Source organism: Epinephelus fuscoguttatus, linkage group LG19 (assembly GCF_011397635.1).
Source record: "Epinephelus fuscoguttatus linkage group LG19, E.fuscoguttatus.final_Chr_v1".
In the NCBI taxonomy this organism is placed as follows: Eukaryota; Metazoa; Chordata; class Actinopteri; order Perciformes; family Serranidae; genus Epinephelus; species Epinephelus fuscoguttatus.
In genome coordinates, this window is record NC_064770.1 from 39,749,037 (window position 1) to 39,761,590 (window position 12,554).

General features: G+C 42.8%; 1 protein-coding gene across 1 annotated transcript; it reads left to right on the top strand.

Annotated features, from left to right (window-relative positions):
- The first annotated feature begins 909 nt into the window (after positions 1-909).
- nags (N-acetylglutamate synthase) lies at positions 910-12,304 on the top strand. Its single transcript, XM_049561087.1, has 8 exons — positions 910-1,432; positions 8,018-8,298; positions 8,427-8,640; positions 8,939-9,119; positions 9,305-9,344; positions 9,457-9,588; positions 9,729-9,911; positions 11,119-12,304. The coding sequence occupies exons 1-8, from the start codon at positions 1,064-1,066 to the stop codon at positions 11,261-11,263; spliced, it is 1,545 nt and encodes a 514-aa protein (XP_049417044.1). The 5' UTR covers positions 910-1,063; the 3' UTR covers positions 11,264-12,304.
- Positions 12,305-12,554: the final 250 nt, after the last annotated feature.

The following is a 12,554-nucleotide window of genomic DNA, read 5'->3' on the forward strand; positions in this document are numbered from 1 at the left end:
CTGTCAGAGGTATACAGGTTGTCCCAGTGGCGTGCACAGACTTTTTGAAGGGCAGGGGCGAAAAGAAAATAAAGGGCACATACAGCGCGTTCTCGCCACTGAAGAGGGCACTAAGCTCTGCGTGTTTTCAAGGGCACTTTAGACATGTTTATATGTGATACAAATGGCACATTATACAGCCTTAAAACAGACTAACTAGACAGACTACTCAAGTTAGTTTGTAGTTAGGATCAGCATCCACGAGAACTGTGTAGATTCAACGAGACATGGATGTATGAAGGAAATAAATCCCTGGGGGTCCTCCTCCAGAACATTTTCAATTAAGTAGATGCCATGTCCTGTATTCTAGTGCATTTTAACACCATATTAGCACCAGATAATCCAAACTGGTTCTGTGAGATATAGTGCTGGCTCAGTATAGATCAAAAAGGGCCCAACATAGAAGTCATTGCAACAGTAATGTTTTTACCACCCAAGAGGGCAGTCTTGTCGTCGTCCATGGCAACCCATAGCGTTAGCTCTCAAAATGGCGAACGGGCGAAATAGTGAGTTTGGTGTGGGCGGAGATAATGGTGAAATATTGGCGATAGTGCTCCACTGTCCTTTTGCAATTTTAAAAAGAATACCAAGACAAAGAGCAGACATTTAAAAAACTAAAGCCGTTGACACTGTCGGGAAGTGCAAAGCCGCAGATCACCCTGCTGAAATTAGAGCACCACGCCAAAAGTACACAGTGTTCACAGTGTGGTAGCCGACACTCAAGTGTACTAACGGAAGTTTGTGATTTGTGCCCCCCCGGAAGTTAAATATGTGATTACGGCCCTGTCATGAGGCATCATGTCTCTATGGTCCCTCACAGCGGGTCCCTGCACCCCAAAATGTCCCGGATGATGAAACCTGAGAAGTGCCGACACAGCAGCAGCAGCAGCAGCAGCAGCGGGCTGAATGAGCCTCCCCTCCCGCCCGCTCAGAGCTGTCAGCAGCCGCTCTGAGGAGACTTCATGCGGGTCTCCCAACCTCCAGCCGCCACCCCGAGGGACCGAGACCTCTGTCAGCAGGCAGCATGGCCAAAATGAACAGCGGAGCGTCCGGCTGTCGGGCCATGGTGAAGGCAGGAAGGTTTCTGGCGGGCTCGTGTCCCGCGGCTCCGACCCGGAGCTCCGGCCAGCGTCAGCGGAAGATGTTCGGTCCTCAGCGGCGAACGATGAGCGGTGACGCGTCCGGAGCGGGAGGAAAGACCGCGGCTTTGGCCCAGCAGGAGCAGCTTGTCCCCGCCGCAGACAGAAATGTGCTGGGTAACCTGAATCTGATTTACCGGGACGTGAAGGCCTTTCTGAATGAAGTCGGTGGGAACCCCCGGGAGGCTCGGTACTGGCTGACCCAGTTCCAGAGAGCTGCCTCGGCTCAGTCTCCGGCCTTCGCCGTGCTGGAGGTAAACTGAGGTTCACTTACTCAGAAGTTTGTGCCACCTGTTGATGTGTTGGCATGTGTGCGTCTCTGCCTCAAACATCTAACTCATGTCTGTATGTACTGTAGTATACTAACATGTCTGAGATGAAAGAATCTAAAGTCATTATCATGCTAATGTCAATTTTGAGAAAAACAAACAAAAACAAAAACAAACAAAAAAAAACAGGAAAATAAACATGAGCTTCTGTTTCAGTATCTTTTACATAAATGGTAAAAAGGGACTTTTTCAGTGAGGACCTGCTTTGAATAAAAAAAAAAAAAATCCAAAACAAATACCCAAAGGTGTTAGAGCTACAGAAGCCTGCAGGTGGGTCAGTGACATAAGGGCTGGCAAGATGAGCAATTCAGAAATATCTTTTACAAGCATGCATCAATTTGTTAAAATGTACATCCTGTATTTTTGTTGGTTTTATGTCAATTAAAATGACATTTGCACCATTTTTTATCAAAAGCGAGACTGAATGCTCCTGAAAATGTCAAATGGTGTAACCACGAAAGAATGATAGATATTAAATATTTTGTCCACCTACAGTAGATTTAAGTGTACTTACTTATTGAAATAAGATACACCTCTTTTCTTTCTAAATAATGCGTGACAAATTATGTGAAATTTGTTAAAGAACACAGTGACTGTGTTTACAAGGTCTTTAGTATCCCGGCTTTGAGCATATCCGGGATATGATGTTCACATGGAACACAGAGAAACCCGGTTATTCATATCCCTGTATACATGATAAATACCAGTAACCCGTTTTCTGATCACTGCATCCTACCTGCGCAGGCGTGTGTTACGTCTTTTACGTCTTTTGTTTACAACAGATTGAGCGGGAAATGTGATATATTTATTATATTTAGAAGTAAGACAAAAATGAGACCTCTGTGGCTTCTAGCGGGTATAGCGTTAGTAAATACTCATGTCGCACTACAGCTATGGCTCATCACAGTCACAGACTTGAATAGGTCGGCATTTCTGTGTCTTCTGCCGTCTAAACACGTAGTTATGTTGAGTTCTTTCACCATTTTCAGGAAAAATTCAGTCTCTTCGTCGCTCCAAAAATGGCAAGCTCTTGTTGCCGCCATGTTGCTTGTATATCTGGTGCGTCACTCTGGTGCCTGCGCACACGGCGGGCAGCCGTCAGAGACCGGGATAAAGCGTATACATGCACCAGTATCCCGGCTTCTATCGGAGTACTCCAGTTGGCAAAACCGGGTTTCCTGAAACCGGGAAAAGGGCATAACCCAGTTTATGAATTTGGGATATGGTGTTTACATGCACAAACACAAAAACGGGATACTTAAAAAACCCTTAACTTAAAAATCAAAACGGGGATACTAAAGACCTTGTAAACACAGTCAGTGTTGCACTGCAAAAGTGGATTACATTTATTCCACATTTTACTCCATATTTATTTTCCTGTATATAATCATATTTTGTATGAAAAAATATCAGTTAACAGGTTACACCATTTGACATTTCAATTTAAAATCAAATTTGACAGGCATTACCATGGACACCTGTGTAAGCACATGGCCTTAGTCTCAATATTTCAAACATGATTTTGTAAAGTAAATATTCATTTTTATGATTCTTATGAATTATTAATGTTTTTGTTGGGTCACATCATTTGACATGTACACTTACTGAACCTGACGAGAGTCTAAAAACGTCAATTTATTAGTAATTTTAAGAGATTCTAACCTTGTCATGCAGCAGTTGTGATCATCAGGGGTCCTTCTCTGTAACACCATTTCCTGTCACATGACCTTCTGTACAATATTAACAAAACGGCCTCTTAAATGGTGGTTACACCACTTGACACTTCATGTAGGTTACTTGACTTTCATGATTCCCCAAATTAAATTTCATATTTAGAACAATTGTATTCCATTACCTTTATTCAATATAAAAAAGTAATAATATAAGATCATGTCAAACTAGTTGATGTGGTGTTTTATTGAGAATTTTAGTGTTTTTAGGCAAGTTTAATTATTTGGTGCAAGTTTTCATGGTTACACCACTTAGACATTTTTGCCATTATCCTCTAATATATTCTCTCAAAATGGATTCAAAGCAGAAATTTTATACTGGATTCACACAAAATTAAAGTTTCTAAGTTAATCATACATTTATTTTCAAATTTTAACTCTGTCTGAATACATTGCTCTTCTTCATGGGTTCAGTTGACTATTTAATCTGCAATTTCCTATGACCTGTATCCCAAACACACACCATGTGAAACTGTACGTGGGCAACTGTGCACTCAATGGGTATGGACTAGTTTAGCAGCATTTTGGATTTGAAGGTGACGAAAGAGGCGTCCTCACTGGCTGCAGGCGGTGGAGGTGGTTTTCAAGTTTCTCACAAACGCTTTGAGGGAAATTTTGTTTTACTGCCAAGAAAACATTCCTTGAGGTTTGCACCACGCCTCCCTCCTTCATAAGGAGTGAACCAGTGACGAGCAAATTTACCACAAGTATTGACAACTGACCTATGGCTAAGCCACGCCCCCTCCACTCACTCAGTCAACATTCAGTGCCCGGCGCTATGGCAGGTGTCACAGTACACGGCATTTCACAGGAGGCAACTGATGATTTTTGGAGACATAACGATCAGATGTCATTGAGAAGTAACCAAAAGGGCCTAAACTACGCATTGGAGGGATATATTCATCATTTTATTGTTGAGAAGGTCGATGAAAAGCTTAAATTACAAGCCAAAATTTACAGGTCACAGTGTACGCTTGTGAACCGCATCTGGTTGCCGTCACCATCAAAGACAACAAGTTAAAGTGCCACTGAAGTTAAGGTTTTTGGCTCAGAATATGAGAAAAGGATAACGGCCTTTTTACCATCTTTACCAAGAGTGTCTCTCCGTTAGTTTGGTGCTACAGTATTTACACTGAATCATTCAGCATAACGTTTGCCAACCTTTGTTATCTCTGCCATTACAGATAAGTTAATGAAGCTAAGCTCCAGAAGTTAACGTTAGCTTAACTAGAGCCCTTTGGACAACAGCTAACAATGATGTACCATCACCAAAGTACAAAACTAGAACAAAATAGGCTAATGAACTCCCAGCAAACAAGGTGACATGATGAACAACGCAGCTAGGAGCTAACGTTAGGCTAACTTTAGCTAACGTTAGCTAGAGATGTTAAAGATAACTTTATATTTCTTTCCAGCAAAGTGACAATATGTTGCCTCAAACACAATGTTGACTTACCTTAGAACAGATGTAGACATCATTGTTAATCTTATTCACGTTGAGTTGATGTTGTGGTCTAACGTTACCACACAACTTTATCCAAAGGAGACACTTTTCTCGCTTGAGATGTGGTTTAAAGTGTAAAAAATACACCTGGTCGCCCAGCCTCTCAGGATACCTTGTGTCAAGATTCAAGATTCAAGATTCATTTATTTAGTCCTGAAGGAAATTTGTGTTGGACATACACGGGCTGCTACCTAGGACATAACACATAACATAAACAAGAAACACAAGTGCTGACAGTGCAGACATAAAGACATAAAGTGCAGTTGTAAAGTGCATACCTAAAGTCCATACCCACATACTCCATACAGACATACAATCATAAAGTGCCTACCTAAGTGCATACATACATACATCCATACATACATTACCGGCCTGTGTTCAACAGGGTAATGGATAGTGGAATGAATGAAAATTTATACTAAGGATAGACCGATACATCAGCCAGCCGATATATCGGGCCGATATTTGAGTTTTGTACTTGTATCGGCATCGACCGATACGCGTGTGGATTCACGGATTTATTTTTCCCTGGCATGATTTACAGACAGGCATCCACGGGCAGCTCTGTGTTGCCGGAAGACCCTGCAGCGCACATGCAGCGAATCCTACTGTGTACAGTAGTTGTTGTTTTATTTATGCTTCAGCTTAAATATTTGTTTATTTTATAAGACATTACTGGAAGATTTAAGAGCATTGAACTCTTTTTTTTATTTGAATGTATAATAATAATAATATTCTACCTGTTCTACCTCAACTTTCCATCTTGTTTAAGTATTTTTTACTGTTCAATAAATGTTTCTTATTTTAAACTTGAGACCTGTAATATTTGTTATCATTGTGTCATTTTTTTGATGTAAATTGAGGGAGCAAAAGCAGTATCGGCCCCAAATATCGGCTCAAGAAAATCGTCAGTCCATAATCGGTCATCGGCTAAGGGTGATGGAAAAAAATCGGTATCGGCATCGGCCCTAAAAAATCTATATCAGTCTATCCCTAATTTATACTTGTTCAAAAACCTTTTTTTATTTTTTACTGGGATTGTGTAACGTCTGCCAGAGGGTAACAGTTCGTATTCTGAATTTAACACATGAGAGGGGTCCTCAATTATTTTCCTGGCTTGTCTGAGTACAGTGTCTTCAAATATTGCTTGGATTGTGGGGTGCTCCCTCACCCCCATCACTTTCAGTGCACTGAGAGCTAGTCTGTTGATTTGGGACTTTAATTTCACAGTTAAATTTCCAAACCAAACAGAAATTGCATAGCGAAATATACTCTCAATCACAACACGATAGAAAAGCAACATCACCTTCTGTTGGACACCAAGCACCCTAAGCCTACGTAGAAAGTGAAGTCGCTGCTGGATCCTAGTACACACACTGTTCACATGGACATTCCAGGACAAACTGCTGTCAATATGCACACCCAAATATTTGTATGAATCAACCTGAGCAATATTGACATTATGAATGAGTAATGGAGTATGGTCCCCCACATGACCAGGGTCAAAGACCATTTCTTCTGTTTTTTTTTGTGTTAACAGTGAGGTGGTGGTCCTCACACCACTGTACAAAGTTGTTTACCTCCTGCTTGTACACAGAGGTGTTTATTTCTGTATCCAGTAGACACAGGATGGCAGTGTCATCTGAAAATTTAATGAAAGAAACACTAGGGTGACTGCTGATACAGTCATTTGTGTATACCGTAAATAAAGGGGGAGAACTCACACACCCTTGAGGAACTCCTGTATTAATTATTTTTGACTGGGATGTTGTCTGGTTCACTCTGACCTGTTGGGTCCTATTGGTTAAAAAAGAGTGATACCATCCGATGATATAAGGGTTAACAGACATCTGTTGAAGTTTACTAAGAAGGATGTGTGGCTGCACTGTGTTAAAGGCGGAGCTGAAGTCAACAAACAGTAATCTGGCATAGGCCTTGGGATTTTCAAGATGTTGCAAAATTGAGTGTGTTATAGTAAGAATTGCGTCATCAGTGCCACGGTTGTATCTATAGGCAAACTGATATGGATCTAACCGTGTCCGTGTAAGTTTGACTTCAGCTTCCCCACCATCAACTTCTCTAAGCACTTGACTACAATGGAAGTCAAGGCTACAGGTCTGAAGTCATTATTTTCTTGAGGGACAGCTTTTTTGGGAAGAGGAATGATAGTCGCCTTCTTCCATAGAGTCAGAGTTGCATGTACCCCATGCACACCGTTTGACCATTTTTAAACTTCAAATCTCAGAAAAAGCTCATAAAACTGAACAAACTGACTTTCTGTAATGCATTTCAATGGACGTCCAGGCAGAGAATGTCCCAGTGTATGGGAATGGCTATACGCACTGTGATTGGCTCATCGCGTTTGAGGGCGGGGCTTAGCCATAGGTCAGTTCAGTGCACTTTGTGAAGGTACGCTAAAATACAGCTTAAAATAAACTTAAAATTAAGTGCACTTTTTGTTATTATACCTAACCACACTTCTTTTAAAGGCAAAGTAAAGTACACTCTAATAAAGTATACTAATAGGGTGTTACAGAAGATTTGAAAAATAATTATACTTTATGAAAGCAAACTAACTTACTAAGTATTTGCAATTTATGCTGCTTCGTAAAAGTACACTAAAATACAGTTCAAATAAATTTATGATAAAGTGCACGTTTTGTTCGTGTACAGAAATACACTTCCAAAGTGAAATTAAAGTATACTTTAATAAAGCTTACTGAAAGTGTATTAAAAAAGACTTGAGACATGCGTATACGCTCTGTAAGTACACTAAGTACCACTATAACTATTTGCAATCAAGCATACTCAGTTTACAATAAACTTACCATAAAGTACTTTTTTATAAGTACACTAACTTACCACTCTAAATATTGCAGAATTTGCATATTTATTTTAAGTACATGGAGGTAGAAGTTAATGACATATCAAAGTACAGTTATTAAAAGTGTGTGTTAAATATGCTTTGACTTCAGCACAAACATATACGTGTAATAACTTCTGTGTACTTACATTATATTTTTAACACACTAATGTATACAACTTTTTCATGTGTGTACACACATATCCGTCAAAAACAGTGAGGCAAATAAATGAAGTCACACTGACACAAGAACGCTGACAACTCCAACAATGAAGCAGGTTTTACTCTCAGAGAAAAATGTTCTGGGAATAAATCGACCTGTTCTCTGGTTCAGACACGTAAAAGACTTCAGAGAACCTCTCAGTTTGAGACAGCACTAACTAACACTTTCTGTCTCCGTCTGTCCCTCCCAGGTGGACAGCTCAGTCTTCTCCAGCAGAGAGATGGTTCAGAGCCTGGCCTTCGGGCTCTCCTTCCTGCAGCGGATGGATATGAAGCCTGTGGTGGTGATGGGCCGGTCTGAGTACGAGGAGACGGGGCCCACGGAGCCGGTGGCCGGGTCTCAGTGCACCCAAGGGCTGGTGGAGCGGAGCCAGCAGCTGACCGAAGCTCTGCAGAGACATTCAGCCACTGTCCTGCCGCTGTTCTCTGCTGAGTCCTTCCTCCTGCTGCATGAAGCGCCACGTGGGAGCAGGTGAGGGTGGAGACGTACCGGACCCGAGTGCAAATCACAGATATGTCACATTTGTACATTTCAAGCATGTCATATCCACATTTCTAAAGTGAGGTGACTCACGTCGTTCCTTCTCCTCCTCTCTGCAGCGCTCCACCCTCCGTCACTGTGGACACCAGCCTCCTCCAGTGGAGTCTGAACTGCGGGACGATCCCATTGGTTTGTCCGGTGGGGAGGGACGGGCGAGGCTGCTCGGTAATGCTGGACCCAACGGAGGTGACGGCTGCAATTTCCCGAGCTCTGCAGCCCCTCAAAGTCATGTTCCTGAACAACTCAGGAGGTCTCCGCAGCCAAGAAAACAAGGTCTGACTGTGACCCCACAGGCGTAGATGTGCCAGCATGTGTATATATGTATATATATATATAGTGTGTGTATCTGTTCTCAGGTTTGTCAGGCGGATTGCAAATGTGATCTCATTCTGAGAAACAGTCCAGTCTGACTGAGGGTTGGGTCCTGAACTGGTACAGGCAGAGTGAAGTTAGCACTGCTGAGTACCAATTCACCTGAATCAGTCAGAGCCAGACTTCAGTACCTGAGTGCATCTGTGTGAGAGTAAATCAGCGTACAACTTCTCCTGAACATTTCATGTCTGTGTTACAGGTGCTGGACATCGTATCGTTGCCTAGCGACCTGCCCAGTCTGTCCATGGCGGCGTGGCTGAGCGCTGTGGAGCGGCGCAGAGTGAACGCCATAGCCCGACTGCTCAATCAGCTGCTGACTGAGTCCTCTGCAGTGATCACGTCCGCCGACACGCTGCTGACAGAGCTGTTCAGCCACAGAGGCGAGACTGACCCACTGACTTTCTCGCACGTGTAGACACATATGCACTGAGCGCCGTCTATTTTGAGGCGTAACCCAAGAGGACATGGTTCATACGTGTGTGTGTGTGGAGGTTGTTGTGACCACCCACACTAACTAACATGAGTTTATATCTAACTTCTTGTTCTGTCTGTATTTGTGGCTCAGGGTCAGGGACGCTCTTTAAAAATGGAGACCCCATACACCGGTTAGTGACCCTGGATTCAGTCATAATCCAGAATTACCTCCTGAAAAAAGTTAAACACACTGTGTTTGACTCTTCGACTGAACGTTATTGTTGTGTGTGTTTGTGCGTGCAGGTACAGCTCCCTGGATGAGATCGATGTTGAGCGCCTGCTCGCTCTCATCAACAAGTCGTTTAATAAAACTCTGAGGCGAGACTACATCGACTCGCTGAAAGGACGACTGCACTCCATCTACCTCTCCGAAGGGTGCGTGCGACTGTTCCAGGAGTAACACAAGACAAATAAATCCAGATCAGCGTTAATAAAACAATCTGCATCCTGTCGTTCTAACTAAATACAGGCCTGTGGATGTGAGTATGTCACATATGTGAATCTTCTTCCTGCAGCTACAGCGCGGCAGCCATCGTCACCATGGAGCCGGTGAACAGCGGCACTCCCTACCTCGACAAGTTTGTGGTGAGCAGCAGTAAGCAGGGTCAGGGCACCAGCCACATCCTGTGGGAGTGTATCAGACAGGACCTGGGCAAACTGTTCTGGAGGTCTCGAGCCACCAACAGGATCAACCCCTGGTATGTCACGCACACGATTCAGTTCAAATAAACACAAGAAGTTTGTGCTCTAGAGAAAGGATCAGCACTCAGTGAATAACCTCCTAAGCCCTATGATAAGCTATTCTGGCAAGGCTTAACTATACAGACCAGTGAGCAGTGATAACTAACATGTCTTTGGGGTCATCAGGTGGGAACCTCCTTTCACCAGTGTCTCGTCTAGTTGGTCCCACGACACCTCCAGGAGGCTAGACAGTGATCTCTGGCGTCCCAGAGACACTCCCCTAATGCCAGGTCTCACTGCTCCCCACACCAACCCAACAACCTCCTTTACCTTACTTACACATGGCTTTCTCAGCCCAAACAGCACTGCCACCTAAGCATTAAGACGCATTAAGACTCTGACTGTATGTGCACGCCAAGAGCTGCGAACGCTGCAAAAGCGACTGATTCAGTTCATTGTCAGTGGGCACCGGCGACCACAAAGCGTCCTCGTTTTGGCGACCAGAGCGTCAGATGAAAGCTGGGGAGTCGTGAACTTTATGCAAATTAGCTATGACGCATTTCGGCTGCAAATGACCAGCCACCAATCAAAAAGTCGATGTCCATCGCTTGTGTGGAACCCTGACAACATCCTCGGAAACTTTAGTTCCTACCACACATTCGTTCCTGCTTCAAAATGAGAGAGAAGCTCATCACTGCTGTAGACTGGACACCGAGTCGTTTATGACTCGAGCCTGTTCATATATCAGGACTGAAATCAAAAGCAGCAGGCGTGGGAAGCCGAGTAGTTGGTTTGCCTGGTGAGTTGATATTGAGAGAGAAGTGTTTGTATGTCACTGTGGAAAATTTCATGTCTAAATAAAAATAGAATCAGATCACATAACTAACTCCACCCATTACTTTAATATTTAACTCTATTGTCAGAGTAATTACAGGTTGTGGTGCTGCGTGGGAACATTTTTCCACTCCGCTCATGATGTCGTGCTCTCCTGTGTTTGGATATGGGAGTAGACCTGTGACTGGCTCACCCCATCCTCCCATCTACATATTTTCACCAACACCACCTCTCAAACGCTGTGATGGGACACGCCCACAAAGTCCCTGTGCCAAAACCTACAGCTTTGCATTTATCGTTTTGGTGTTAAGATTACAATATTAATGCCCAGTAAACAATGATGTGTGTTTCCATCTGTCTGTCTGTCTGTCTGTCTGTCTGTGTGTCCAGGTACTTTAAACATTGCGATGGCAGCTTTGTTAACGGGGTGTGGACCGTCTTCTGGTTTGGTCTGACGGACATCAGAGATTCCTACGAGCTGGTGGAGTACGCCAAGAACCTCCCCGACTCTTTCCACATCTCCTCAGGGTCCTGAGCCGTCGCCACCTCCTCCTCTTCCTCCTCCTCCTCCTCCTCCTCACAGCTGATGGTCGTGTAGCTCTTTAACTCTGCTGTGGACATTGATTTCTTAGTTTTGATGTGACTGGACTTTTTTGTTCTTGGGTTTTTCTCAACCTTGAAACTTGAAAACCAAAGTGACAGTGAGGATTTCACACGTGCCGTGTTTAGACAAACTATTCATGAGCCTCTGTTTCTGAAGTTGGGGTTAGCTCGAGGTGTTGCAGTGATGAGAGGGTTTCAGAGGCATTTCCACGTTACTAACAAACACTAACACACACAGGTTGTTAAACTGGAAAAGGCAACATTTTTCATACAGACAGAACTGGTGCTGTCCAGACTGGAGAAACCTTGCCCCATTCAAACAGGACTGGTATTAACAGGGGACCTCATGTGGTTTAGAAATGACCCCTCCATGTCTGTGTGTCTCATGTGCTGCATTAGCACAGGATAAGCTAAGTCATGAGATGAACCTCCTTAATTTGCACCCAAAATGCTGTCAGAACTTTAATTTATAATCACCTCTGTAAGTTTTGACCAGGAAAGAGGTGGAAACAAGAAACAGAGAAAATGAATCCTGGCCAAAAAAAAAAAAAGACCCCATATCACCGAGATGCTGATGAGCACGTGTTACCTTCAGTGAGTAGCCTCGAAGACAAGGGTGGTAACAGTGAGTTTAAACCAGGGGGGGAAAGAATCAAGGGAAACAGAACTATAAAAAATGAGAGCCCTCTGTCTGTACCCTGCGTTTATTTCATCTGTATTTGTGCACGTTGTCTGAAAGCTTAGTGATACAGATGAAACGGAGCAGTACCACCAGAGATCGTGGAGGCAGTGCAGTGGCGGTTCCAGCACATTTGGTGCCTTATAGGAGCTGGATTAGTTCAAGTTTCTCACCAAACGCTACATTTTACAAGACTGCATTGAACACATCATGCCACAAATAAGTTGATAAAATGTGCAAAAAATGTTCATTAAATATCAGGAAAATATTAATAAACTGTCTAAGAAAATGTTACTGAAATGTCCAAGAAGCATCATTAAAATGTCTTAAAACATGTAACTAAAAGGTCAAAATATTATTAAAATTTGGGAAAAAAAATAATGATAAAATGTCTGAGAAAATGTTGATAAAATTTCCAAAAAATGATTATAAAAGGTCCTAAAAAATATTATTAAAATGCCAGAAATAAGTTGATAAAATGTGCAAAAAAAAAGTTCATTAAATATCAGGAAAATATTAATAAACTGTCTAAGAAAGTGTTACT